Source organism: Suricata suricatta, chromosome 11 (assembly GCF_006229205.1).
Source record: "Suricata suricatta isolate VVHF042 chromosome 11, meerkat_22Aug2017_6uvM2_HiC, whole genome shotgun sequence".
In the NCBI taxonomy this organism is placed as follows: Eukaryota; Metazoa; Chordata; class Mammalia; order Carnivora; family Herpestidae; genus Suricata; species Suricata suricatta.
In genome coordinates this window covers 15,558,845-15,586,164 of record NC_043710.1, presented here as the reverse complement: position 1 = coordinate 15,586,164, position 27,320 = coordinate 15,558,845, and the positions used below count along the sequence as shown (strand labels likewise).

Genomic DNA, 27,320 nt, shown 5'->3' with positions numbered 1-27,320 from the left:
CCCCCCCCATCCCTCGGCTACCCCTCTTCACCATTCCCTGGACAATCCTACTTCCCAGCTCTCCCACCCGCCAGCAGCTTAGGTCTGGGTGGAATCTACCACAAGCTCCTCCCTCTCTGCAACCTCTTACCTACACAGATCCATCCTGTGACCTCTAGTCTCCTCTGGCCTCTCTCTCCGCCATTCACATTCTTACTCAAGTCCCTAAGACCCTGAGGCTGGATGGTGCCACAAGAGAGGAGAGCGAGTTCCCCTCGGGGAACCAAGGAACTGGCTTGCCTGGCACCCAGGGACAGTAGCTATTTGGCTCTTCAGCCAATTAGAAAAACAAAAATCAAAATCAAAAAAACCAAATCCCTGCCCTCACCCCCACCCCACTAGCTAAGCAAGAGCAGAGCTGTGGTGAAGAGTCGGCGTGGGGTAGCTGGTGCCCAGGGCTGTAAACAGTGTGAAGACTGTAGTATTGTGCTTGTCACCTAGGAAAAGCGCTGGCAGGTATGTTGCCGCTTAGTGCATGGATGGCCTCCTTCGAGTGGTTACGAGCACCCTCCTTCTTCGGGGCGCTCACTACCCCTAATGCGCTAAACTTCTTGCCCACCCGCAGCCACCTTCTGGGTGCTATTTCTGCCCCTTGGGCCTGTCCAGGCCCCCTTCCCACCCATCTCTGAGCAGAGCAGCCAGCTTCCTGCCCCCTTCCCTGCTCCCCCCCAGCCCCCCCCCAGGCCTGGAGGCCACATGAGGCGACAGTCTAAGTGCACAGGCAAACGCTCTTAAGGGCAATAGAGGAGAAAATTGCCACTTCAAAATAAAACAATACAATCTTGAAAAAAATAATCAACCCCACAACAATTTAAAACAGCTTCTTTGAAACCCTTTTAAATCGGTCAGTTTTTGCACAAACTATAGAAAACAGAGAGGTGAAGGTGATATATACGAAGGTGTGAAGAAACAGCAGGAAACATGCAAAACTTGTTTTTTCTGGGCATAATCTTAGTAGGAAAGGAAAAAATTCAAAACAAAAACACAAAAACAATACAAAAACAAAAAAAAAAAATAAAAGCATCACATTTTGCTGTGGAGACTGTAGGAACAAGCATGGAGGTGGGCATAGCAGGGCTGAGGGGAAGGGGCCAGAGGGATCTGAAGGCTCCCTGCAGGGTCACTACAGGGAAGAACCACAAAAGAAAAATAAAACGGGCTGGCCGGGGCCCAAACTGCAGTCTGTGGTCAAAAAGGAAAGGGGTTCAGGTGTTTTCTGCAGTTGAGAACTCAGAAAAACAAAAAGAACACATGTGGTCTCCTCAAGCCCCACAAACTATATCAGCAAAATGTGCTCAGGAGCCTCAAAGGTTTTAGTGACATCTTTTATTTCATTGTTTACTTCAAAGTTGTCTTTAAAACTAAGCACACAGAGAAACAAAGCCTAGAAACGGACTGGCTGTGTGTTCACAGAAATACAAACACCACGCGGTATGTGCTAGTAGGGCTGCTCTGAAGACAGTTACAAAGAATTGGAATCACAAAATCAAGTGGTTATCTTATGAAGTTCTAGAAAAATAGATTTTTTTATATTCAAATGCAAGTTTAAATATTTCCCCTTCAGCAGTCGTTCTAGCAAAACCAATTTGGCAGCACAAAAGAAAAAAAAAAGGAAAAGAAAAAAAGAAATAACAAAGAAAGAAACAAACATAATAAAAATACAAGTCAGCATCAAAGGTCAACACAAGGTCAAAGGTGAGAGTTCAAGCATCAGAGAAGCTGAAGAGACAGGGATTTGGACGATGTACTTGACGCCACATCGACATGCTTTAGGCACAACGATGAACAAACGGCAGGAATCTAGAAAAAAAAACAAACCAGAAAGAGGGAGACCCACTGAGTTACACAGAGCAATACATCCAAACAGAGAGAGAGAGAAGAGGAACACTCACTGTGTACAGCCCTGAAATGAGGAGGCGGGTGGGGCGGGGCTGGGTAATGACAGGGAACTTTTGCACATGCTAACAATGGACACAGGGAAAGTCAAAAAGGACATGGAGGACACCAAGAAAACATCCAACTGCCAGAGACAGAAGGGAACCTAAGGCTTGGATTTCCCAAGGCACCCAAACTCGTCCGAGGAAGAAGGTAAGGTCTCTCTGGTGGAGCAGAGCAGCGGCCTCCCCCCTCCTCAAACCCAGGAGAAGGCAGAAGAGCACGGCAGGGATGGGGGATCTCTCTAGGGGGCAGGGCCAGGACTTCTCCTCAGTTCTATGGGGATGGCCTTTTGTTTCCAGAAATCCAAGCTCTTAGCTTCCATGCAGGCCCTGGCCACTCATGTGGGACCCAGGAGTTAAGTGTCTGGCTGCATTCAAGGCAAATTAATTTCATGATGAAACCCAAGTAAGAAACAAAACTATAGCAGAAAACACATTTATGTGAAGTGAAACCCCCACACAACAGAAAAGGACTGCTTAAGACTCGACTGCTAGTCTCCACTCTCGGAGCTGAACCCTTCACACTGTGAGACTTGTAGGGGAGCAGCTTCTTCACAAACCATCTTTGGCCTGGGGAGAGAACTGTGCTCACGGGCAGTGCTACTGTGCTCACTCGCTGGGCAGAGGAGAGAACAGAGAGAGGCGCCTGGTCTCACCAGCTGGCCGCTGTGGCAGCCCAGGGCCCTGCTGTGGCACACGCTCCTTTCAGGAAAGAGAACTCACGAGCAGGTAGGAACCCTCTGGGTCTGCTATCAAAGGCGGCTGACTGCACCTTTGCCTTTCATATTATTGGAAAAGGCGTTTCATAAGGTCCCAGAGCCCAGGACAAATCCATGGACAAATAATTGTGAAATGGGGGAGGAGGAAGATAGGAAAGAAAGTAAGGAGGGAGCAGAGTTCTGGGCTTTGGAAACCCCCACGATGGCCAAGTAGGAAGACAGAACAGAAGGTCAGCTGTCACAGCACCGGCAGAACCCTGGGGAGCACAGCTCTCTCCTCTGCCAATTCACAGCATTAACTCCTTCCCCTCTGGCAGATTATTAGCTGGGCTGCAAACGGGCCACAGAGAGTCAGTAGTTTCAATCATACACAGCACCCTGTGTGTACAACAATCACATTCTGGATTCTACAAAATCCTGGCCTTTTCCAGAGATATAATTTAGGTAATAAATATTCTCCACCCCGGAGCTGTATAAAACTTCTATAAAAATAGAAACGACATTCTTGGTTCCAGCCGGTTGGGATTCAGAACAGCGCCTCCCCAACCTAGCATTTTTTTCTTTTTTTCTTTTTTCTTTTTTATTTTTATTTTTTGCATTTATTTAAAAAATCCCATCATGACCCTGGAAGCCTTTGGAACAGTTTTATCCTTGAAACACAGGACACATTTCTCCCAGTGCACGGAATTCAAGTTTACGTGGTTCAGCTTAAGAAGTATGTTTCACGTTTCTTAGAGGACAACAGACCCAAGTTGTCACTATGGGAAGGGAACCGCTGTCCCTGCTTTAATGGGATAATCCCACACCACCAAACTATCTGTACAACAGCAAGACGGTCAATCCCTGTCTGTGACCCAAATGGACAGTATGACAAGGAAAGAGTCCCCATCTGACTTAATACCAAACCAACCCCTTTAATCTCATCTCTGCTGTCAGGGGTCAGGACCGATGTTTGTGAGGTTTAAGATCCCAGGGACCCTGTCCCTGGTTAAGAGTCATATCCCAACAGGGCTACCTCTGCCCAGGTGCACATTCCCAACAGCGCTTCCTTTGTGGCTCTCCAGCTCCACAGCATTTCTTGGAGCAGAGGAAGGGCCCAGAGGCTGTGTGGGTCACAGGCAAGAGCCGCGGTGAGGCCTGTGGGAGGCAGCAGGGAGCTAACTGTAAGCACGAGGACAAAAATGAACATGGTAATACTGAGGTAAATGAACACTAAATCCATATGGAGGCTGTAAACGTCCTGTTGTCTCCTCTGTCCCCAAGAGCAGAAGGGGCTGGAGTGGTTAGAAGAGGGGCCTGCCTTGTGTGTGTTGAGGGGAGGGGTATACCATATCCGGGATCCCTCAACCACAGAGGCAAGCACAGATTTCTCATCCTTTTACGGAGTAAGTGCTGGCCGCTGACAAATGCAGCACTCTGACTTAAAGGGGCCTTCTGATTCAGGCACACCAAGAAGGCGGCTCCTCCTCCCCTAACTTGATGGCTTTTGATCACTCTGCTCAGGAGAGGTGCCCCCTTTAAGCAAGACATTATAAGCCCTTCTTACATCTGCCGTCGTGAAAAAATGGTGGCTTGGATGGAAGTGACACTCTTTGCTGTGGTCAACTACAAGGATGGAAACCAGATAGTGTCTTGCCTAGAGGCCTCGTTTAAAGGGACCTATTTGAAATGGGCCATGGTCTAAAAATGTGGTGTTGAAATAAACTATAAACGACCTCTCTGACTGGGTACTTCTTCCTAACAGCCACCAGCCAGGCGGAGCCAATCCAACACCAATGGGCAGCTGGAAAAGCCAATAATGGGTGATGTCTCCCTGCTTTTTGCATATGTCAAGCTAATTTAACAGGTGCTTTATTTCCAGAGAACTGTCTTCCCCTTCTTGGGAAAGAGCAGCAGAAATCCTGCACAAGAATCTGAAAAACAGGTGGCAAGAACTCAGTAACTCCCCAGAAGGCAGCTACAGAGGCACTTTAGCCTCCAGCTCCCGGGGTCATTGGGTGTGGGTCACTGTACTCGCCTCCGACGCCAGCCTCGCCTCCGCGCCCCCCCCCAAAGGCTCTTGGGTGACAGTTCTCATTTCACCCACTCTCGCACTCAGGGAGATTTTGGGGTCAGTGTTTGGTTTCACTCAGTCCTCTCTCTTGGGGTAGTTTGGGGAAAGCTCTGATCTTTCTTAAATGTTTTTCCAATCCCCCTCCTCCCCCCAGGGCGGTTTGATGTTGGTCCTTCTCAACACACACTGGTTACAAACACAGCAAACTTTAAATAAAGAAAAAAACTCAGGATATGGCACCTAAACTCCAAAGTAAAACACTGGAAACCAAAGCACAAACTCGTCCTCTGTACGAAGCGTAACTCCCACAGAAGGCAGTAGCCGAGTCTTCAGGGCAAGCTGTGCCTGCGAGAGTGGCAGGGATCAGGGTCCAGGGCTGTCAACACACAGCCTTAGGGCTTCGAATCATTAAGGGTGCTCCTCCCCCACTTACCAGAAGACCCTCTCACTCCAGTCCCAGAGGGGAGCACGCTCAGTAGGGCTTGCTGTCATTCTTCGAACGTTTGAGCTGCACTTTAAGCCGCTTCATGCCAATCTGAAAGCCGTTCATGGACTGGATGGCAGCTTGAGCCGAAACAGGATTGTCGTAACTTACAAAACCTGTGTACCCAAGAAGAAACCTGGGTGAGGAACCTGATGAGCCAAGTAGATTCTGAGTCCTCCTGACACAAGAGGTATCTTATGAGCACAGTCTCAAATCCCAAATTTCTCAGCAGGGACAAGGATTCTGGAAATTACAGCACATGAAACAAATGAGGTTCCTGACAGTACCACCTGACTTCTACCTACATGGCACTTTCAAGTTTTCTGACCAAACTATTTCCATACGTTATTTTTACTTCTGGAGCAACTGTACAGGTAAAATCCATCATCCACACTACAGCAATGAATAAATTGATCTGCCTAAGGTTGAGTTAAATAGTAACCCAATTCAAACCCCACTTTTCCTGCTTTCAGCCCCTTCTTGTTCTCCGTGGTAAAGGAGCTTAACCCTCCCAACACCAAAAGAGAAGCCAACATACCAAAACACTTGCTCAGGTTTGTCTGCTTGTCTATGAAAACTTTGGCAGACACGACATTCCCAAAGGGCATAAACATCTGCAGCAGGTCCTGATCTCCAAACTCCTGGGGCAGGTGGTAGATGAACAGGTTGGCTCCTTCTGGACCTTCAAAATACCCAGTGATTGAAAAGGCATCAGTGCTGGGGCCCCTAGGTGACTCAGTTGGCTGAGCGTCCAACACTTGGTTTCTGCTCAGGTCATGATCCCAGGGTCGTGGGATCTGCTATCAGCGCAGAGCCTACCTGGGATTCTCTCCCCTTCTGTGCCCCTCTCTTACTCATGCTCGTGCTCCCCCTCTCTCAAAAATACACTTAAAAAAAAAAAAAAAAGAAAGGCATCAGTATCAGTGTCAAACTTAATCCCTACCACTGTTGCTCATTTCCACCGGCATTGAAACGGTCTGTGTCCCAATCCACAGATTCATTTGGAGAACTAAACAGATTCTCCAAATACAAAACAAGAAACTAAACAGCAATTACTGAAACACACTCCTTCCCACTAAGTGGTGTCAGAATTTGACCTTGTGGGAGGAGCAAGTGCTTAGACAATAAAATAGGCAGACTTCTACGTGGTGCAATAAAACTGGAGACTCAAGGTGTGTACAGAAACGTAGAAAAAGAAGTAGAAAGAGATTATAAACATAACAGATTTCAAAATTGTGCTAGAAAGTACCAGGACAGCAAAGAGATTGGCAGTTGTGAGGCAGGAGGTGTTGGCAGGGAATGACTAATAAGGGACATGAGGGAATTGGGGGGGTGGGGGGGCGCAATGAAGCATTCTCCATCTGTGAAGGTGGTCACGTGACTGGGTGTGCTCGTCAAAGCTCACAGAGCTATATATTCCCCAAAGGTGCATTTTACCACATGTATAGTGCACCTCAATACAGAGAAATCACATTTTATTTGTTTAAATGGTTTTTATTTATTTTTAGACAGACAGCGTGAGCAGGGGAGGGTCAGAGAGAGAGGGAGACACAGAATCTGAAGCAGGCTCCAGGCTCTGAGCTAGCTGTCAGCACAGAGCCCTCTTTGGATCCTCTGTCCCCCTCTTTCTCTGCCCCTTTCCCACGTGTGCCCACTCTCTTTTTCTCTCAAAAATAAACAAACATTGGGGCGCCTGGGTGGTTCAGCCGGTTAGGCATCCGACTTCAGCTCAGGTCATGGACTCATGGCTCTTGGGTTCAAGCCCCACATCTGGCTCTCTGCTGAGAGTCTGAAGTCTGCTTCAGATTCTGTATTTCTGTTTCTCTCCTTCTCTCCTTCTCTCTGCCCCTCCCCTGCTCCTGTTCTGTCTCTCTCTCTCAAAAACATAAAAAACATTAAAAAAAATAACAACCCAAACATTTGGGAAAAAAAGTGAAAACAGGTACCTATGATTAACCCTGAGCTCAAAAACAGAATGTGCTTTCCTCTTCCAACCATTTCCACTCAATGACTTTCTAACCAAAGACCACTGATTGTAACTTCAAGTCATTCTCCAGCCACCTGGCTTCCCCGCTGTCACCAAACACATTACAGAAAACTACTGCCATCAGGGCCTCTGCACTGATGAAACAGAGGTGCTCCTCTGCCATTACCCTTCTTCCTCTAGATGTATGCACCTCTTGCTTCCTTACTTCCTCAGGTCTCTGGTTAAACATCAAGTCAGAGACCTTCTCTGACCATTCTACACACATGCTGTGCCTCTGGTGCTCTCCATCCCTCCTTCCCATTCATCAGTCTTCAGAGTACCATGTGGGACACCTCACGCTTCTCCTGCTTTACTGTCTGTCTCCACAGTTCTACCAGGTCCCCCGCTACCACATCTTAGGGTCCAGAAGCATCTTGATTTGGAGCAGGTGAGGACACACCACACCAGGAGTCCTCGCTGCCATGGCGATAGAGGTGATGTGTCTTTTTTCCACATCAGTGCTTAAACCCTGCCAGCTCTGGCTGCAGAAATCCAGTCAAGTATGAGCACAGAGGTGTCACCAGGACTTTCTATGGATACAAACCACCTTCAGGCCTCTTTCTGTCTAGAAAGTCTCTCTTGAATTTAACACCATTTATGTCACAGCACACACTTCCCAATCCATCAACCCACGGGCCATAATTTTCTGTCCCATCTCCTCAGTGCATCGTTAACTAGGAAAAGCACAGGTCAGAAAATGACGGAAATGCCAAGTTAAGAGAGCTTAAAAGGGACACCTAGACTGAAGGTACCCTCTGACAAATGTCTAACCCACAAAAAGGACTTCCTAACAAAGAAAGACGGACAAATTACTGTCACACACACGGTATGGTTCTTCATCTAAAACCTGCAGCGGGATCGCAGGAGGGCAAACACAGGCTCTGATCCGAGCCACATCCAGAGAACATTCCGAAAGCAGAGCACACTTTCCAGAACTTCTTAGTCTACTCAGACTACTCAGTCAAGTCTACTTGACACAGCCAATGAAAAGCACTGATCTGACCACCTAAACGATCCTCCTGGTCTTGCCCTGCCTTCAGCTCTGCTGTCCTTCCACACTCACCTTCCTTCTGGCTTCCCGCGGCGCCGATACTCTGCTGTGTCAACAGGTTCTGGTTGTACAGAGTGGGGAGCGCCGCGGCAGCGTACTGCTGGATTCCCGAGTAGGCCTGCGTCAGGGCCTCCATGGTGCTCCCGGTGCCATTGGAAAGGCCACTGCTGCCCAGGCCACCATTTAGAGCGGCCATCCCTTGGTGTGGAGAAGAGCAGGATTAACACTTGAAAGACTTGGCTGATGCCAAACAAAAACTCCAAAATTTCCCCTTTTATCTCTCAGCTTCTCCCTGACTGGTCAGATCTCGGGACACTCACCAGGCCTCGCTGCTAACGGGAACATTAAAAAATGCCACAAGCAGGTGTGTCTCTCCCCAATACATCCTTCTAACTTGTATAAGAAATGACAGTGCTTACACATGACCTACTCCATTTTCTCTCTGGCTTTTCTGCTACTTTCTCACAAAGAGCTGGAATGTGGAAAATAAGCATCCCAGGTTTGGGGACTAAAAGAGGTGTGTGTGGTTTACAAGACGCGGGTAAACCCTATCATCACAAGAGCAGCAATTCTACGTGCCTGGCACTGTGCTAAGTCATATGCTCAGCACTTTACCTATGTCCTCATTTACTTCACAACCCTCAAAGTATTCTATTCCCACTTTACAGAGAGAAAATGACCTCAGAAGTGTGTTATAAAGTCACAGCCTAGTTAAGGAGCAGAGGTAGGATTTAACTCAGGTCTGACTTGAAATCCCATGATTATTCCTAACTTCACCGGGCCACTCTGTTCATTCTACTGGGGCCCCTACCAGGGTTGTTTAAAATGTGCTACCTGCACAAAGAATGGCCTGATGGCACCCAGGGGCTGCCTCTCACCTGCCAAAGAGCTGACGTTGAGGCCTGCCGTTGCTCCAGCTAATGTCTGCAGGGCTCCAAGGGAGGCGATGGGGTTGACAGAGCTGCTGCTGCTGGAGCTCGGTGAGGACCCTGTGACCAGAAACCCAAGCGTTAAACTTGAGCCAACACATGCTTCTCAGCACAAGAGTGACACTCAAGTATTCTCTCCATAAAGCGGTTTTCAGTTAATGATTCTGGTAACTGTCGCTGTGCGACAGAGTCAAATGACAGTAACAATATACTTCAAATTGTGAGATTTTTCTTAAGTCAGAAGATGACATTTGAAATTTAATTGCTCATAATCTGACCCCTTTGGAAAGGGATGTTAACCACTCTCCAGAACGACAGACCCTTCTCTTGGGATTCTGCACCAGGCACGCTGGGTTCCAGCGACACGCTTACCTGAACTGGTGAGCACGCTGAGGGGGCTGCTGGATGTAGTGAGAGCATTGGTACCACTTGGTGTGTTCTGAGCTGCACTAGCTGCAGCAGCTAGGGCGGCCAAATTCTGTAACTGCATGGCATTTAACCCTGCAACATCCAAAGCAAGAGATCAGCCAGCAGGTAAGGGTTCCTCATATCCACTCCAGCAACGACCGCACACACTGGGAAGGCTGGTCCCAAAGAGGACCTCTTCTAGATAAACCACGAGAAATACTACAAGGCTCCAAAAAGATTCAGATACCCTCAACTCACTGAGACACTTGACCTCATTTCCTCAGAGAAGAGATATCTAACCCAATAGCATGCCACCGCAAGTGAACATTCACAGTGGGACCGGCAGTCAGTAAACCAGGAGAGGGTTAGGTCTGTGGTCTACCATCATCACACACCAGGTGTCCGAGAGAACAACAAATGACAAAACCTGTGGCACAGAGCAGGACTGCATCCGAGCCCCTCGCTCACACTTATAGGGGATTTGCTCTTTCCGATGATGGTGGACAGGCACTACATGCAGCAGCAGGATCCAGGTGGGCAAGGGAGGAATGACGGCGGGGATGCATGTGAGAACAGCAATAGGAGAAAGACTAAACCACTGCTTTAAAAGTAGATTACTCATCAGAAGGAGGAGAGAGAAAAACACTGAGGTGAAAAAAAGCAGAACCCAAGCAACAGTTAAAAGGAACAAGAAATCTGAACTGCACAGTGTGTTGCAAACCATTTACGGATGATGGAAAAGTAGATGGGTTGTGGTGATTGCAGGGAGAGTTAGGGAGAATAAAAAACGAAACTACAACACAGATCTCCAAACACTTAGCAACTCTTGGAAAACACAGCAAACTTCGAGTCCCTGAGACAAAGCGAACTATCAAAATTTCTCACACAGTAAAATGCAGTTCATCTAAGACTGCCCCTTTTCTCAAATGCACTTGCTGGGCCTTAACACACCGCGGAAGGGTTAGGAACAGAAGCTCTGGGACTCCACTAACTTGTCTGGCGGCCTACTTTTGTCTGTGGAGCCCCCATTCTGTCATCAACTCAGATAATTGTCAATTAAGTTTTCCATGTGTGTTAACAGCAACAAAACGTAATTCACCTAAGAAATAATATGTATAAGACACAGAGGCAAATTATCTGCCTAGATTCTAGCAGTTTCTGGGTAAGCCATTTGCATGGATTTCTTTTGAGACTCCAGAGTCACTGGAAAAGTCACTTCATTGTGCAAACACAGTTCCTACAATCTTCTCCTTATCAAAATGGCCTCAGATAGTCCACACATGCTAATAGGTCTTTTTCCATCTTCCTCCTCAAGACAGACTTAAAGGGATGGGGAGTATCAGACAACCCCAAAGCAATCTTGCATCAGCAACTAACAAAGCCACCTTCTAGATACAAGGCAGTTGAGTCCTGGGATGTGCATCTTGCATTAGGTATATGTAATGAGTGGGAAAGCGTTTTCTGTACAAACGGTGCAAAGCTCTCAGACTGTTGTTAGCTGGGTCTGGTGGCCTGGTTGCTGCTGCTCCTCCACAGCAGTGAAACACTTACCTCCCATTGGGTGGAGGCTGCTCAGGGTGTTGAGGTTCCCAGAGGAGGCAGTCTGCTGAAGGAGCTGCAAATAAAGCTAGACATTACACCAAAAAACAGAACAAGAGTGAGAGTGAGGGCTGGTTCTGCATCTGGGATAACTCTACAGCACAGCAAAGCGAGAGTGCAGAGGCCCCCAGAGAGAAGAGAGTTGAAGACAAGAACCCAAGCCAACACAACAGAAACATGAGGCTTATGACAGCACAGGACAATATGACACAGCTAAAGCCCTGGCCCAGAAGGCAGTTACAGTCACTGAGTATTGAGCCAAGCTCAAGTCCCTGGGCAACAGAAGGCAGCACAGCAGAGCACAGAAGTAGAGCAGAAACTAAGTTCAACTGCAGCAGCTATGCAATCCACTTTGATGAGAGTCTGCAGATGGATGACTGCCACATCTAGTTCCTCACTCCCAAGTTCTTAGTTCAGTCCACACATCTTACTTTGCACACTGTTCCCATCTAGATACCCAATTTCTACCTCACACGTTTTAAATATCAAATCTAACCATTTCAGGGTATTTCATGGAGTCATTCTTTAGTGGTCACAACAGAACCATGACTACATCAGTCTTTTGATGCTACATATCCATCCATCCCCATTTCTCTCTCCCGACACACACAAAACTGGTCTTTACTGTTACAGACGACCGAATGACTGACAGACTACTTGGTCAGTTCAGTGTATATTCTCTTTCAATGGCTGTCCCCTAACAAATACAAGAAGAGCCTGTCCATGAGCTTATGGATCTCCATGATCTTACTATCTTTGCAAACAACAACCTTCACCTAATAAACCTGCTGAAAACCTTTGCTCCATTCAAAGCCAGTCATTTTTCCACATGAACAGCTGGTATTCTTGTTTCTGAATCCTTTATTCAACCTGTTGCCCATTTCCATAAACACCTGACCTGGGTCCTCGGTCATCATGAATCCCTTTAGTCCATATAGGTTTTAGGAGGTCCTCAAACCTCCAGATATAGAATCAGAAAATGCATATACATATAATTTTTATCAGCTTCTCAATGGGGTCCACACCCCACGAAGATTAAGAGCCACTGCTCTGGTCCAAAAGACTAGAGATTCAAGTCCACCTTTCCAGAAAGAACCTCATGATTAGTAATAATGTATTATTATTTATATACCCCCACATCCTCATTTTTGTCTTAACTACCCTGGGCAATGTGCTCAACCCCAACTGGTGGGCTGTGCCTTCTATACCTGGCACGTTCATTTCCTCCCTAAATGAGAACAGGTCTGAGGGCAGAGATCAAGTCTAACTGAAACAAAAAGACCGCAGCTCTCAACAAATACCATCATGTGCTGCTGGGTGTGGCAATAGCAATAATAAGGGGAATCTACCCTAAAAAAGGACCTTCAAAACTCTCTAAGAAAAGCAAATGCATATAAGAGATAATTTCAAACACATTATCATTTTGGCCCAAGACTAAGATAAAATCTCTCTGAATTTCCTGAACTTACAGGCAATGTTCTAGAACTACGAAATGATTTAATCTGATGATATACACCAATCATCTATACTTTTTGACTTCAGAGAAATACTAGCTGGAAAACTGGGATTTCTTCTAGCATATTAGAAATATGAAACCAGGAGGCATCAAATTAGCCAGAGCTCAGTACTGGGAGATAGAAATCATTGCCCTTCTTCTGTTTCTGTATGGGACAATGTTTTAAAGGATGTGGAGTAAAAGTGTATACTTATTCTTAGGTATATATTTTTGGGACTATCCATACAAATAAATCTAATGGTTTCACCACTGATTTTCCCACCTTGATAGCTTCACAGATAAGACAGTTTTAAGTATTTTGTACTATCTGCTATTCTTTTAAGGTTTTAAGGCAGTGATGATCCCCTGTAACATATATTGTAGATCTAATAAATTTAAATACTAAATTAGAGCCACTGGACTACACGACTCAAACTCAACAAAAAAGAGTTAAGGCTACCCATCTACAATGTAGTGAACTCAAAAATCTATCTGTAACACTCATTTAATAACGTTCATGTCAGTATCTTGCGCTCTTGGTCAGTGGAAAGAAATATTTATCATCCTCTTCAGTAAAGACTCAATAAGTGCTTAAATATGCTCTCTATATCTGGGAGAAAGAAATATGGAAATATTTGGGAGTTAAGATTCTCTTAGTATTTTCTTCTTTAAAAAATGAAGGGATGTGGACACAAGAGTTATTTCTAAATCTCTGTATCAGGAAATCAGGATTTCACTTTAATTATAGTGGAAGTCTCAAATTATAACCAAAGATGTGTTAATAAGAAAGAGAGAGAGAGCGCGCGCGCACACAAGAGAGACAGATACACTAACATTACTGAAAAGAATACTGCATTCCCTAAAGTTTTATGTAAAATTTTGATACGTTAAAGTCATAAATGCCATTGTGTCTATTAGCTAGGGACAGCACAAGAAGAAACAGCTGGGAGCTTGCACAGTCTGCAGAAAGCAAACCACGAAGACTCACTGCTAAATACTGGGGTCCAAGGGTATTTAGACCAGCAAGGTTTCCCCACACAGATGCTGCGCTGATTTGCTGCATCTGCTGCTGGAGCTGCTGGGCCATTCTCTTCTGTTCTTTGTCCTTCTGCGTATCAGCAAATTTTACCACCATGGGAGATGAGCAACCCTATGAAAACACCAAAGCCAAAGGGTCAAAGTCCTCCTTCTGCACGAAGGAAAAATCCTCCTTAGTAGTGACACACAGGATGCATTCTAATTTCATTCAGTGCCAAATGACTCTCTTCCTAACAGACACAAGTGGCAAAAAGACAAATTTAAAACTTTTAAAAATAAAATTTTAAATTTTATAAAACTTTATAAAATTTATAAATTGTATAACTTTTAATATGCTAATTTTAAAGAAAGCAATCATTTTTTCACTTTTAGATGCTCAGCCTGCTTAACCTTTAGGGCAGTCAGATGTTGCACATGCTACAGAGCTTTGACAGCCAACTGTCCTGGCACTCTCAGGCTAAGGAACTTTCCCTTTCATTCATCTGCTCCCTACCTCCATGGTCTGTGCTTGGTGCATTGCCTTGATAGCCGTCTGTGCCATGGCTCTCGTTGTAAAAGTCACAAAAGCACAACCTGGTAAGAGAAGTGTCAGTTCATTCAATAGCTTATTAATATTCTGATAGACATTTACTGAGCACCTACTATGTGCCAAGTACTATGCTAGCAGTAACAGTCATGGTTCCTGCCTTCAGGGGTTTGAGAGCTAGTGAAGGAGAAAGATATACTGTAACAGTGATTAAGTGCTACAATGAAATACTAGGGAAGCACATCAAGAAAGACAGTGCTTGATAAAGGGATAAAGGAGGAATCCTAATTCTCTAGTTCCTCTAGATAAGAAAGTGTTTCCATTAAGGACCTCTCCAAGCACAAAAAGAGAAAATTTTAAAACATGACACTGAAATGCAGAATGTAGACTCCTTAGGGGATTGGAACAAATCATTTTTAGAATGGTCTTTTTTTTTTTAATTTTTTAATTTATTTTTGAGAGAGAGAGAGAGACAGCGTGAGCAGGGAGGGTCAGAGAGAGAGGGAGACGTGATACACAATCCGAAGACAGGCTCCAGGCTCTGAGCTAACTGTCAGCACAGAGCCTGACGTGGGGCTCGAACCCGCAAAGTGCAAGATCATGAGCCGAAGCCGGATGCTCAACCGACTGAACCACCCAGGTGCTCCTGGGGGGACTGAACAATTCTAAAGGAATCAGCTGGCAGGAGGAGTTGAGACAGGACCTACATTTACAGCAAGCCCAATGTCTCCATCATGACAGGGTCATATTGGCTAGTACTCAGTGGTTTCCACTGGTCTAACTAAAAGAGACTCCAAACTTAAGACCAGTATCTTTAAAGATAAAGATACCCACCTCGGCTCAGGCCATCAGGTCCCCGTAATATCCGGCATTCTTCAATCTGTCCAAATGAAGAGAACATGACTCGGATGTCATTTTCAGTGCACTTCTTGGAAATCATACCAATAAACAGCTTCCTGTCTTCCACTGCTAAGAGAATAAAACATAAAAGGCTTGAACACTATTACTGCAAGAAGTAGTGCAGTCTGACCCTGGAGTCAGACCATCTATCTACATTTGAATCCTGCCTTTATATCATATTTCTTGGATTCTAAGATATACATTTTTCATCATTTAGCACCACATCTTGCAATCAACTGTACCTTAAAATTAAAACTGGAAGCATTTAGATGAAATATAGTAATTCTGTGATCTTCTGAAAGTTAACCATTCTGTGCCTGTCATCTCTGATTAATAGGGATAACTGTGTTTATCTCAAAGGTAGTTGTAGGTATTAAATGCAAAGCACTCAGCATCTTGCCAGCACTTAGTAATGTCCGCTCTTACTAGCAGTTCTACTCTACCAAAGATGGACACATTTTTCACACTTAACGGATATGACAAGAGAAACAGACACACCTTTTGTTGAGTGTAACTGTCACTTTCCTTTTCTGATCATTCTCTTGAGGACTAAGTTCTCCTTCCTAACTTGTCCATCTGCCTTTCCTCCACTCTTGTCCATAATAAACTATATTCATCAAAGACATTCCAGTTTACTCTAAAATGTTCTTGTACTGTTTACCTATCAACTCTCTCCATCTCATTTATTTACCATATTTATATTAAAGAAAAAAAAAAACCCAGACAATTTAAATGACAGATTAGTGTACTGGACTACAATCTACACAAAAATTAACTCAAAATGGATTGGATTTGAACATAATGACTTGAAACCATAAAACTCCTAGAAGGAAACACAGGCAGTAAGTTCCTTAACATCAATCTTAAAGATGATTTTTTGGATATGACTCTAAAAACAAAGGCAACAAAAGCAGAAATAAGTAAGTGGGACTATATCAAAGTAAAAAGCTTCTACAGAGCAAAGAAAAACCATCAACAAAATGCAAAGGCAACCTATTGAATGGGAGAAAATATCTGCAAATCATATATCTGATAAGGGGTTAATATCTAATATGTAAATAACACCTACAACTCAGTAGCAACAAAACAAAACACCCAGTTAAAAAATGGACAGAAGATCGAATAGGTGTTTTTCCAAAGAAGACATGCAGTAGATGGCCATCAGTTACATGAAAAGATGCTCAACATCATCAAGAAAATGCCAATCAAAACCACAGTGAGGTATCCCCTCACTTGTTAGAACAGCTAAAATCAAAAAGACAAGAAATAAGAGGAGTTACTGAGAATGTGAAAAAGAGAGCCCTTGGTACACTGTTGGTGGGAATGTAAGCTGGTTGCAGCCACTGTAAAAACCAACACGGTCACTCAAAACATTAAAAATAGGGCTACCATATAATCTAGCAATTCCACTTCTGGGTAATATCTGAAGAAAACCAAAACACAAACTCAGAAAGCTGCATACCCAGAGCATGTGGCTGGCTAAGTCAATGGAGCCTGTGACTTTTGATCTTGGCATTGTAAATTTGAGCCTTATGATGGGTATAGAGATTATTTAAAAATAAGCCTAAGAAGAAAATAAAGTTGCCCACCCATGTTCACTGCAGCATTGTTTACAAGAGCCAAGACAGGGAAACAACCTAAGTGTCCATCAACAGATGAATGGATAAAGACAATGTGGGATGTGTGTGTGCACACATGTGTGCGCGCGCACACACACACACGTGCTGGATATTTTTCAGCCATAAAAAAGAATGGAATCTTGCCGTTTGTGGTGGCATCGATGGACCTTGAGGACTTTATGTTAAGTGAAACAAGTAAAACAGAGAAAGATTCTGTATGGTCTCACTTATATAAAATCTTAAAAACAAACAAACCCCCCACCCTATGTTCACAGATACAGAGAACAAACTGGTGGTTGTTGGAAGCTGGACATAAGGGAATGGACAAAAAAGGTGAAAGGGATCAAAAGGCGGGTCACCTGAGTGGCTCAGTTGGTTAACTGTCCAATTTCAGCTTAGGTCATGTCTAACGGTTTGTGGGTTTGAGCCCTGCACTGGGCTCTGTGCTGACAGCACGAAGCCTGAAGCCTGCTTCAGATTCTGTCTCCCTCTATCTCTGCCCATCCCCCCATCATGCTGTTTCTCTCTCTCTTTCTCAAAAATAAATAATAAGCCTTGAAAAAAATTTTTAGAGGATCAAAAGGTACAAACCTCCCATTATAAAATAATTTAGCCTGATTATAGTTAATAGTACTGTACTGCACATTTGAAAGTTGTTTAGAAGGCAGACCTTAAAAATTCTCATCTCTGTTACTGTTACTCTGTATAGTGACAGATACTAACTAGCCTTTTTATATGTGATCATTTCTAATATATACAAATACTGAATCATTATGTTGAACACCTGAAATGCATTTAATGTTTTATTATATTAAGCTTTACACTTAGACCTCAATAATAATAACACTAAAAAGAGTACTTAAAGCAAACACAGTCCAGATGCTATCAGAACACTAAACTAGAAGAAATCTTTTAAGGGGAGGGGTTTACACACTTGCTTACCATTGTTCTTCTCACTGTCGGCAGGTTTCATCTGTATAGGATGATGCATCTAAAAAGGAAAACACACAGATCCTATCACTGTACATACTGAAGGCATTCAGAAAGATAAATGAGGGCTCTAAAGGAAATAACAAAACTAGAGCCTTAAGAGTTCTCTCTACATTCACATCTGCCTCATGACCATTTCTTCCCATAGTATCAAAACAGAATGTGAATCAAGAAGTCAAAATTCTTTCCGCTAAGAGAGAACTAAACCCTCTTCAGCCTATATTCGTTGAAATGTTCCCTTTATAGGTCTTCCTTTACATCAATCTCTTTGGCAGTTACTTTTCCCCCAAAACGGTTTTCAGTGTGTGCCTGACATCTGTAAGTATGTTCCATATGTTAAAACCACCAGTTTCACTTCCTAGTAGGCACTTTCTTACCCCTGGAAGGACTTTCATGTTGTGAAGAGCATTCTGCGCTTCTAATGCAGCTTTGCGGGTGTAAAATGTAACAAAACAGCACCCTGCAATAAACAAGATTTCACAAAATCAAACCAGTCCTTTGAAAGCAGATAATTCCTAGAGTACTCCCTTCTCCACAGACATTTAGAACTTCAAAGAGAAGACTGGGTTTATTAAAATTAGCATCCCTCCCCCAAAGAGAGAAAGGGGGAGGGGGAAGAAAGCAGAATAAAACCCTATATTACTTTCTATGCATTTTCTATATTGCTACAGTCTCCTAGTTCTACTAAAATTCTTTAGCTCTCCTATAAACTTCTCAGGGAAAGATAACTTCCCTTGCAAAGGTCATAGTACCATGATAATCGACGTATCCTACTTGGAGCACCAGGTCGTGTGCTGGGCAAGATACTCAGAACAAACAAAACAGAGGCCTTGCACTCTCACAGCTTATAGTCTACCAGAAACTCACTCTTTCTCAGAACACATCACTCCTTATATTATCGTAATGTCTACCATATGCCTCAAACATAATTACCAATTATTAAATTATAAAAGGACTAAAGAGCAAGAAACTCTCAATATCTTTTTTGGACCCTTGGTCCTCATCAAATATAATTAAGCTTCTAACAGTACATGGCACTGACGGGAGATCCTGTGCTTTTGTAGATTCTGTCCTTTGTGTCTTTATTAGGGACAGGAAGGGAAAGTTAGGTCTTGTAAATATGGGCTCATAGTCCTTTGAGATACAATATAGATTCCTTTCAAAATCACTCTGCAATCAAGACTGTAAATTACTGCATGTTATACTACCAGTCATTTTTAGAAGCTATAACACTTTATATTTTTGGTTAACTATACCACATAGAGAAAATAATTTCTCTGCTTCTTGATCCTCTGCTCTTAAGCTGGCTTCATTCCTAACAATCCTGCTTGCTCACATCTGCATTGTAGAACAGCTTCCATAAAAAAACTATTCTGGGGGCGCCTGGTGGCTCAGTCGGTTAAGGCTCCGACTTCGGCTCAGGTCAGATCTCATGTTCCTGGGTTCAAGCCCCGCATCGGGCTCTGTGCTGACAGCTGGCTCAGAGCCTGGAGCCTGCTTCAGATTCTGTGTCTCCTTCTCTCTGCGCTTCTACCCCTCTCATGCTCTGTATCAAAAATAAATAAAATATTTAGAAAAAACAAACAAACAAAAAACTATTCTGGCACTGGTTATTTGGAAAAGAATACTGTATGTATGTATATGGCAAAGCTAATGCCTTTTCTACCACTGCTTCCATAAAACTTCTACTCTATGTATTTCTGGAAGCAATTCGGCCTTTCTTCCATTCATTTGTAGGCTACAACAAACAGGTTACCTACAAACAGGTCCTTTCTGGTTGCTAAGCATTCCTAGGAAGCCTCTGTAACACTAAAAGAAATCCACAGGTACAGTGTGAAGAGTCCCTTTCTTTCAGCTTCCTCTAGCCAAAACACCAAAGAAAACTTTAAGTGGTTAGTTTACTGCAACTTTATTTTTGCCATTGCATCCCCAAGATCAAAGAAACATTCACATTAAAAAAAGAGAAGGAGGGCTCCTAGGTGGCTCAGTCGGCTAAACACCCAACTTTGGCTCAGCTCATGATCTTGCAGTTTGTGAGTTCGAGCCCCACACTGGGCTCTGCAGTGACAATGCAAAGCCTGATTCAGGTCCTCAGTCTCCCTCCCTCTCTGCCCCTTGCCTGCTCGCTCGCGCTCTCTCTCTCTCTCTCTCTCTCTCTCTCTCTCTCTCTCTCTCTCTCTCTCTCAAAAATAAACATTAAAGAGAGAGAGAAACTCTCACATGAGTTTGTCTCTTGAATTTAGAGCTCTCGTAAAGGATCATCTATGATCCAATTTATAAATTAGCCTCATGATATCAACTTTTTACTTTTAAGCCATTACATGTGTTTGGGTTGGAAGATATAACTACTTTAAAAGGAAAGCCCCTTTGGATGTGACCACAGGAGCATTCTGGCAATGAGAGACAGCAAGCACATAACAGAAATTACATATAAAATCCCAGGGGTGCCTGGGTAGCTCAGTCGGTTAAGCATCTGACTCTTGATTTCAGCTCAGGTCATGATCTCACAGCTTGTGGGATCAAGCCTTGTGTCAGACTCTGATCTGACAGCACACAGCCTGCTTGGGATTCTCTCTTTCTCTGCCCTTCTCCTGCTCACGCTCCCTATCAAAATAAATAAAAAACTATATATAAACAACAACAACAACAAACAGAACACCAACCCAAAGCCCTTACCTTTGCTTTGAGGAGGGTTCTGGCTCCTATCCCTTAGGACATTGATTTCATAGACAGCACCATACTGTTCAAAGAGTTCCCTCAAGTCCTTCTCAGACCAGGTTCTTGGAACCTGGCCCACAAACATCTTGATAGCATCAAGATCCGGTTGGTCTGGGTGGTCCAGGGTGCCGTTCATTTTCTTTGAGCTGCATGAAACAGAATAGAACTTCTATTATGTATTCATGGTGCTTTCCAGGGGATGTTTCTTTTCTTTAAAGATCTCAACTACTTCCTGAAAAAGTAGGGAGAAAGAATTCTACTCTTTTCGCTACAGCCATTCAATTTACCAGCGTTCTCTGGTCCTCCCCTTCACCATGGCCATGCCTTCCATTAGATACCAAATTGAAGTCACCATTCTGATTAGGATATCCTGGAAGACAAGTGCACTCATTCCTTGTCTAGCATGAGAATTCTCAGAAGAACTTAAGAAATAAACTTCCTAAAGCAAGTTTTAGTGGTTTTGAAGCACAGTTAACAAAATTTTAAAAAATGTGCATAAAAATCACAAAGGGCTGTTAATTAGTGGGTAAGATGCAGGACTCCCAATGTATACAATGACAGGTTGAAAGTCTCTCAGAGGACGTTGGAACAGAAGCACTTGATTTCCAAGGCCTAAGCTAAGGACAGAGCAGAAAGAATGCCAGCCTATGAATGCTGCTGTCTCAGTAGTGGTCCCAGTGCTCTTGAGCTATGCCTGTGAAACCAAAACAAAGCTTTGCCTTTTAAACTTTCACAAATGATTGTTCTATAAACAATGACAACATCATCCTAGGATTTTTTGTTTCGGAGTTATCCAACTTACTACTAGTTCTCTAAGACTTTACCAGTTAATTCCCTTACCAACTAAACCATCACAACATCCACAAATTCTTGCAATCCTATTATATCAAACTTGTAACATTCCTTCTTTAATACTTTCCATTTAACCCTCCCACTGTCAAGAACCTACAGGGATTCCTAGACTACAGATGTTTCCACTCGAAATGAACCAAAGTCCTTCTCCTACCACTGAAGCGCAAGATCTTACGCTCAGCATTCCTCTCAACCATTAACAACTTAAATTCCAAACAGCTAGCATGGCTAACTTTCCTGTTAGCGTATGCTTCATCCAGAAATCACTTCATCATATTCAAATTTGTCATGTCCCAATAGCGACCCTAAATAAAATGCTAGTTTTCTTTAATGGAAAAACAATAGTTTTTCTACCACTGCTATCTTCTGAACAACAATTGAAGAAACCTGAGAAATGCTGGGTCCATGAAGGTAGTTTAACCTCTGTATTTTAATTCCGACGTATCTTATAACTGAGCACCCACAGGAACTATTTACACATCACCTTGGATGGAACTAGCACTAAATATCAAAAGCTGTAAAGCAAATGGTGTACAGACCAACTCTCCACACGGTGTCTGGAAAGGTTTCCCATATTCTTTCAGGTAAATTTAGTCAGTTTCATCAGGACTCAACCAGTACTAAATTTCCCCCTTCATTATGTTATTTACAATCTCTCGGCATAACCTGCCAGTATCTGGCTCTCCCAACTAGAAGGGAGTTCCTTGAAGGCAGTGTTTTATTTGCTATTCATCCTTACAATCACATCTGGCAGAGCACCTGGTTCAAAATAAGTACTCAGATGTGTGGGATGGGAGGAATTTCTTGTTCTCAACAATTCTCCCTTCAATTTAAGCAATTAATCCTGATAAAAACGAATGTGTGCACAAAGAGGGCTCACAAAGAGCAGCTGTTATCTCTTGTGATTAACTGTCAAAGGAGCAATATACATCTACACCCCCCCAAGAGTTTTAAAATGCATGATTTTATTGCTTTTCCTTTAGTTTTGAATTACTAAATTCAGGTTATTATAAAACTATAAGAGGGCTCAGTCAGTTAAGCATCTGACTTCAACTCAGGTCATAATCCCACAGTTCATGGGTTCGAGCTCCACATCCGGCTGTGTGCTGACAGCTCAGAGCCTGAAGCCTGCTTCATATTGTGTCTTCCTCTCTCTGTCCCTCCTCTGCTCATACTCTGTCTCATTCATATATATATATATATATATATATATATATATATATATGAGATGTAGTTGCTTTTAGACGGTAATCCCAATGTTCTAAAATATATCATGCTACTATGATTTTAAAAAAAAAAAAAAAAAAAAAGCCCTGACTAATGAGACAATGGCTATTGCTCCCTACAACCTGCCTCTAAAAGTTTAATTACCAGTTTTAATATCATTTTATTAAAATGTTGCTGGTTTTTAATATTTCTATTCTAGGGAGGGAAAGGGTTAACGGAGAACCCTCAAATGGTGCTCAGAATATGTTTTGATAATACGAATACTGACATTATTTTTGAATAGAGGCAGGGGTTTACTGATTTGTAATAATATTGGAGGCAACTGCTCTCAGTTTGTCCCTTCCTCTTGTAGATGCATGCCATTTCAAAATTTTCTTCAACACTGTTTACTCCAAGAGCATATACAATCAATATATATGAATTACGGTTTATTTAAAAGTACACTGGAGGGGCGCCTGGGTGGCTCAGTCGGTTAAGCCTCCGGCTTCAGCTCAGGTCAGATCTCACGTTCATGGGTTCGAGCCCTGCGTCAGGCTCTGTGCTGACCACTAGCATGGAGCCTGCTTCCGGTTTTGTGTCTCCTTCTCTCCCTGACCCTCCCCCTCTCATACTCTGTCTTTCTCTGTATCAAAAATAAAGAAAACATTTAAAAAAAAAAAAGTACACTGGAGACTCAGCATTCTAGACGAATGCCCTCCCTTGCTCTCTCTACTCTTCAAGTCCTCCATTTCTTCACATCCACCTATTCCATGAACCACCTTTTCCCTCTGTACATACCAATCCATTAGCCAAAAGAATCCCCTGGACCAGCGCTATATAAAGCGCCCAAGGACCAGAGGAGATCTTCAAATTTAACCCATTAGAAACTTTTTCCCATTCTGATAGAGAGAGAGAGAGAGAGAGAGAGAGAGAGAGAGAGAGAGAGAGAGAGAGAGAGAACGAGCGTGTGCACGCAAGTGGGGGAGGGGCAAAGAGGAAAGAAAGAATCTCAAACAGGTTCCGCAGTCAGCGGTTAGTGCAGATGACCTGAGCTGAAGTCAAGAGCTGGCCTCTTAACCGACTGAGCCACCCAGGTGCCCTACCCTTTAGAAACTTTTATAGAAAATGAACTAAGTAATTTTATATATATTCATTCTAATAATAATAAAGGTATAAAATGCGATCTTACACCTTATTATCTCCTTTTCCTACTAGACCGCTTTTATTGTATTTTAGAAGTCAAGTCATGACAGGCTTAGGACATGGTTCTTCCCCAGTCTGAGAAGCACTTCCAGGAAATAATCAGGCCACGTTGAAGATGCTGTGGACATCATGTAACTGGAGTTTTGCACTGATTTATTCTTTCCTCTCATAAATACTGGGCCAGGCACTGTGTGAAATGTGGTATATATTGGAGAATAAGGGAAACATGGTTATCAACTTTTATTTAAGTGTCAGAGGAGATGAACAACAGTGTTCTTCCATCCTCAACCTTCCTCACATATTTCCAGCATGCATGTTGTCCTCGGAAGTAACCACTACACAACAGTCACCTGGGAACAAGACTCTCAGTGTGATATGCCAACGACCCACTCATCCAGGTATGGCACTTATTCTACATATCATTAAAAACATTCTCAAGTGTGTGCCTTACCTCCCCATTGATGGAGAGTTCCTCAGAGTCAGTGATAATGAATTTTTGACACTTATTATGCCTATTCAAGAACCAATGAATTCAGCTGCCCCTGGAGAAGTACCTAATATTGTCCCTGTCATTCTTAAGAGGCAAGTCTACGGAAATTCTTACTTTCTGTGAAAGTATTAACCGGGGAGCAGGATGTGAGAGGAAAAGCAGGGAATGAGGGAAGCCAGGAGGGAAGAAGACAGATAAGGGGGCAGCAAGTGTTTTAGGGGAGACGCATGGCACCAACCCACCTCTTTTTATGTTTTTGCTTTTGGCAGCAACTAGCAAATCATTAAAAATGAGAAAATGTGAAAAATCAGGACCAGAGCCTGCCCTGTCTACCTGGATTCTTAATGGAACATACCACAGGAAAATAAAACAGAGAACCATTTTGGAAGAGAAACAGGAAAGACAAACTAAGAGCTTCGTTTTCAAAGCATGCATTTGTTCAGAATTCTTACACCTTTCTTCTTTCTCCTATCTTTCTCGTTCTCAAAACTTCCTGGCCCCAGGCCCAGCTCAGGGGAGCAGAGTTAATGTTTTGTCCCACATTTTCCCATCCCCTGGCTCCAGCTAACTATACCAGTGGGGTAGATCTTAACCCAACAAACTCATCTACTGAGTAGTGAGAAATCTAAAGACCTAAGCTTAAAAGAAAAGAAAGACAGGCCTGGCCAATCAAGGTCCTAATGACTTTACCAAGCAAGACAATAGCCACTGGCCACACGTGGTTACTGCATAGGGTAAAGAGAGGTAGAGAACATTTTTATCATCACAGAAAGTTCTATAGCACAGAACACTGCTCTACAGAACCTGGAACTGGTTAACAGAAATGGGTAGTGATTAAGTGAGAAGGTGGAAAGTTGCAAGTAGCGACAGTCTAAGTTGACAAGGTAAAAGGACAGTGGCAAGAGATGAGCGGTCAAGCGACCACACGGACATCGATGAAGCCTGAGAACATGATGCTAAGAAACCAATAGCAAAAGGCAACATAAACATGTGTGATTCCATTTATAGTATAGGAAATTCCCTGGATAGACCAATCTATAAAGACAGAAAGCAGGTTAGCAGTTGCCTAGGAATGGGAACTGGGTGGTAGGGGAGGATGACTCCTAATGGGCACAGGATTTCTTCTTGGGGTGATTAAAGTGTTCTGGAATTAGGCAGTGGGGGCAGTTGCACAACTTTCTGGATAAAGTAAAAATCGCTGAATTGTCCATTTAAAAGGGTAAGTTTTATGTTATGTGAATTATATCTTAATTTGAGAGACACAGAGAGACAGAGCAAGAAAACAGGAGAAAACAGGATAGAGGCGCAATGGCAAGGCAAAGCCATGCTGCAATCAAGCAACAGCACATGCAGAGAGGACAACAGAATATGTGTCCTGGGTCAGAAAGAAAGGATTTTAGAAGACTTCCAGAAAGTTCCTAATTATAGTCCAGCCCACGTGTGCCTTTACAAGAAAATCTTTTCACATGTTAGCTCAAGTGGGTATCTATTCCTTGCAGCCAAACAGGCTGGCAAATACTTTCACATCTGTTTAAAAATCAGTTCCTTGGATGGTAACAAAATGGGTAAAGGGGATTAATAAGTACAAATCTCCAGTTAAATAAGTCATGGGGATGTAATGTACAGCATGGGAAGATAATAAATAAAACTATAAACTTTGCCAGTGACATAATTAGACTTACTGTCATGACCATTTCACAACGTACACAAATGTCAAATCACTGTGCTGCATACCTGAAACTAATATAATACTGTATGTCAACTATACCTCAATAAATTAAAAAATCATTTCCAAAATCTTTCACTACTCATTTTTCCCCCACTCACCCCTTCTCATTACCTGTTGACTTCCATTTGTTCATTATACAAACAGAAAAATCTCAGATACTTACCAATCCCTCCACATCCCCAAGAGGCATACATATTTGTTGCTTCCCAATCTCCAGCCACCACCCACCCCTACCAGGTCCCTCTGGCTCAGATACTGTGGCTGTGGAAAACTGGCACAGAAGAACATTAGAATAAAAAGAAACCAGGAACACTGGCCTGAGTTACTTACCAGCTGTTTTCTAGTGAGACAAAATGTATGTATTCTGGAAGGAAGCAACTGCCATTTGGATAAGGGAGATCTTCCTGTTAGTTGGGGTGTTAGGTATTAGAAAAAGCTCTTAATAAAGGTTAAGTCACCTTTCAACAACTCTGCTTGCAAAGGTTTTCAGCCTTCTTCCCTGGGGAATGGAGATAATGTCTAGAGACTTTATTTCAGTAGTTATCTTTAATTATTAAAAAAAAAAAAAAACCTCTCAGAAGGCTTATTCATTCAACTGTATTTCCCAAGTTCCTACTATGTGCCAGATACTACACACTCTGTGGGCTGTAAAAGGTGACTGAGCAACACCTGTCCTGAAGGCACTGGCCCCGAACAAGTGGAAGGACACAACTGTCATGCCCTACAAATGTTTTCACGGATGCTTAAAAGTTCTGTGGGGGAAAAAAATAGCTAGATGGTTTTATTTTATTTGGGGGAGGAGGGCAGGGATTTAAGGTGAATAGACAAAGGGGCTGGAAAAAGTACTATATAGAATGGAGTGACCTAAAAATGGGAAGAACTCAGAAAAAAGAGAAGAGAGAGAACATTAGATAGGTTTTTTAAAAAAGGACTTGGAGATAGATAGGGGAGAGTACACATTCAGCTCAGGTCATGATTTCGCGGCTCGTGGGTTCGAGCCCCATGGCAGGCTCTGTGCTGACAGCTAGCTCAGAGCCTGGAGCCTGTTTTTGGATTCTGTGTCTCCTTCTCTCTCTGACCCTCCCCTGCTTACACTGTCTCTCTCTCTCTCTCTCTCTCTCTCTCTCTCTCTCTCTCAAAAATAAATTTAAAAAACTTTAAAAATTTTTTAATGTTTATTTATTTTTGAAAGAGAGAGATAGAGTATAAGTGGGGAAGGGATGGAGAGAGATGGAGACAAAGAATCTGAAGCAGACTCCAGGCTGTGAGCTGTCAGCAGAGGGCCCGACGTGGGGCTTGAACTCACGAA

General features: G+C 43.2%; 1 protein-coding gene across 16 annotated transcripts in view; it reads right to left on the bottom strand.

Annotated features, from left to right (window-relative positions):
- CELF1 (CUGBP Elav-like family member 1) overlaps positions 1-27,320 on the bottom strand; it is an 83,503-nt gene that overhangs the window by 5,376 nt on the left and 50,807 nt on the right. For 10 of the 16 annotated variants that reach the window (XM_029914770.1, XM_029914766.1, XM_029914767.1 and 7 more), the window contains 12 exons: positions 20,490-20,677; positions 18,191-18,273; positions 17,766-17,814; positions 15,139-15,273; positions 14,272-14,351; positions 13,729-13,890; positions 11,198-11,273; positions 9,611-9,739; positions 9,188-9,298; positions 8,322-8,507; positions 5,771-5,914; positions 1,349-5,348 (listed from right to left, as the gene is read on the bottom strand). In XM_029914770.1, coding sequence (XP_029770630.1) covers positions 5,221-5,348; positions 5,771-5,914; positions 8,322-8,507; positions 9,188-9,298; positions 9,611-9,739; positions 11,198-11,273; positions 13,729-13,890; positions 14,272-14,351; positions 15,139-15,273; positions 17,766-17,814; positions 18,191-18,273; positions 20,490-20,677 — 1,471 coding nt within the window. In that variant the 3' untranslated portion in view covers positions 1,349-5,220. Of the gene's footprint in view, positions 1-1,348; positions 5,349-5,770; positions 5,915-8,321; positions 8,508-9,187; positions 9,299-9,610; positions 9,740-11,197; positions 11,274-13,728; positions 13,891-14,271; positions 14,352-15,138; positions 15,274-17,765; positions 17,815-18,190; positions 18,274-20,489; positions 20,678-27,320 lie in introns of those variants that run through there. The other 6 variants (XM_029914761.1, XM_029914762.1, XM_029914763.1 and 3 more) reach the window with 6 other exon arrangements.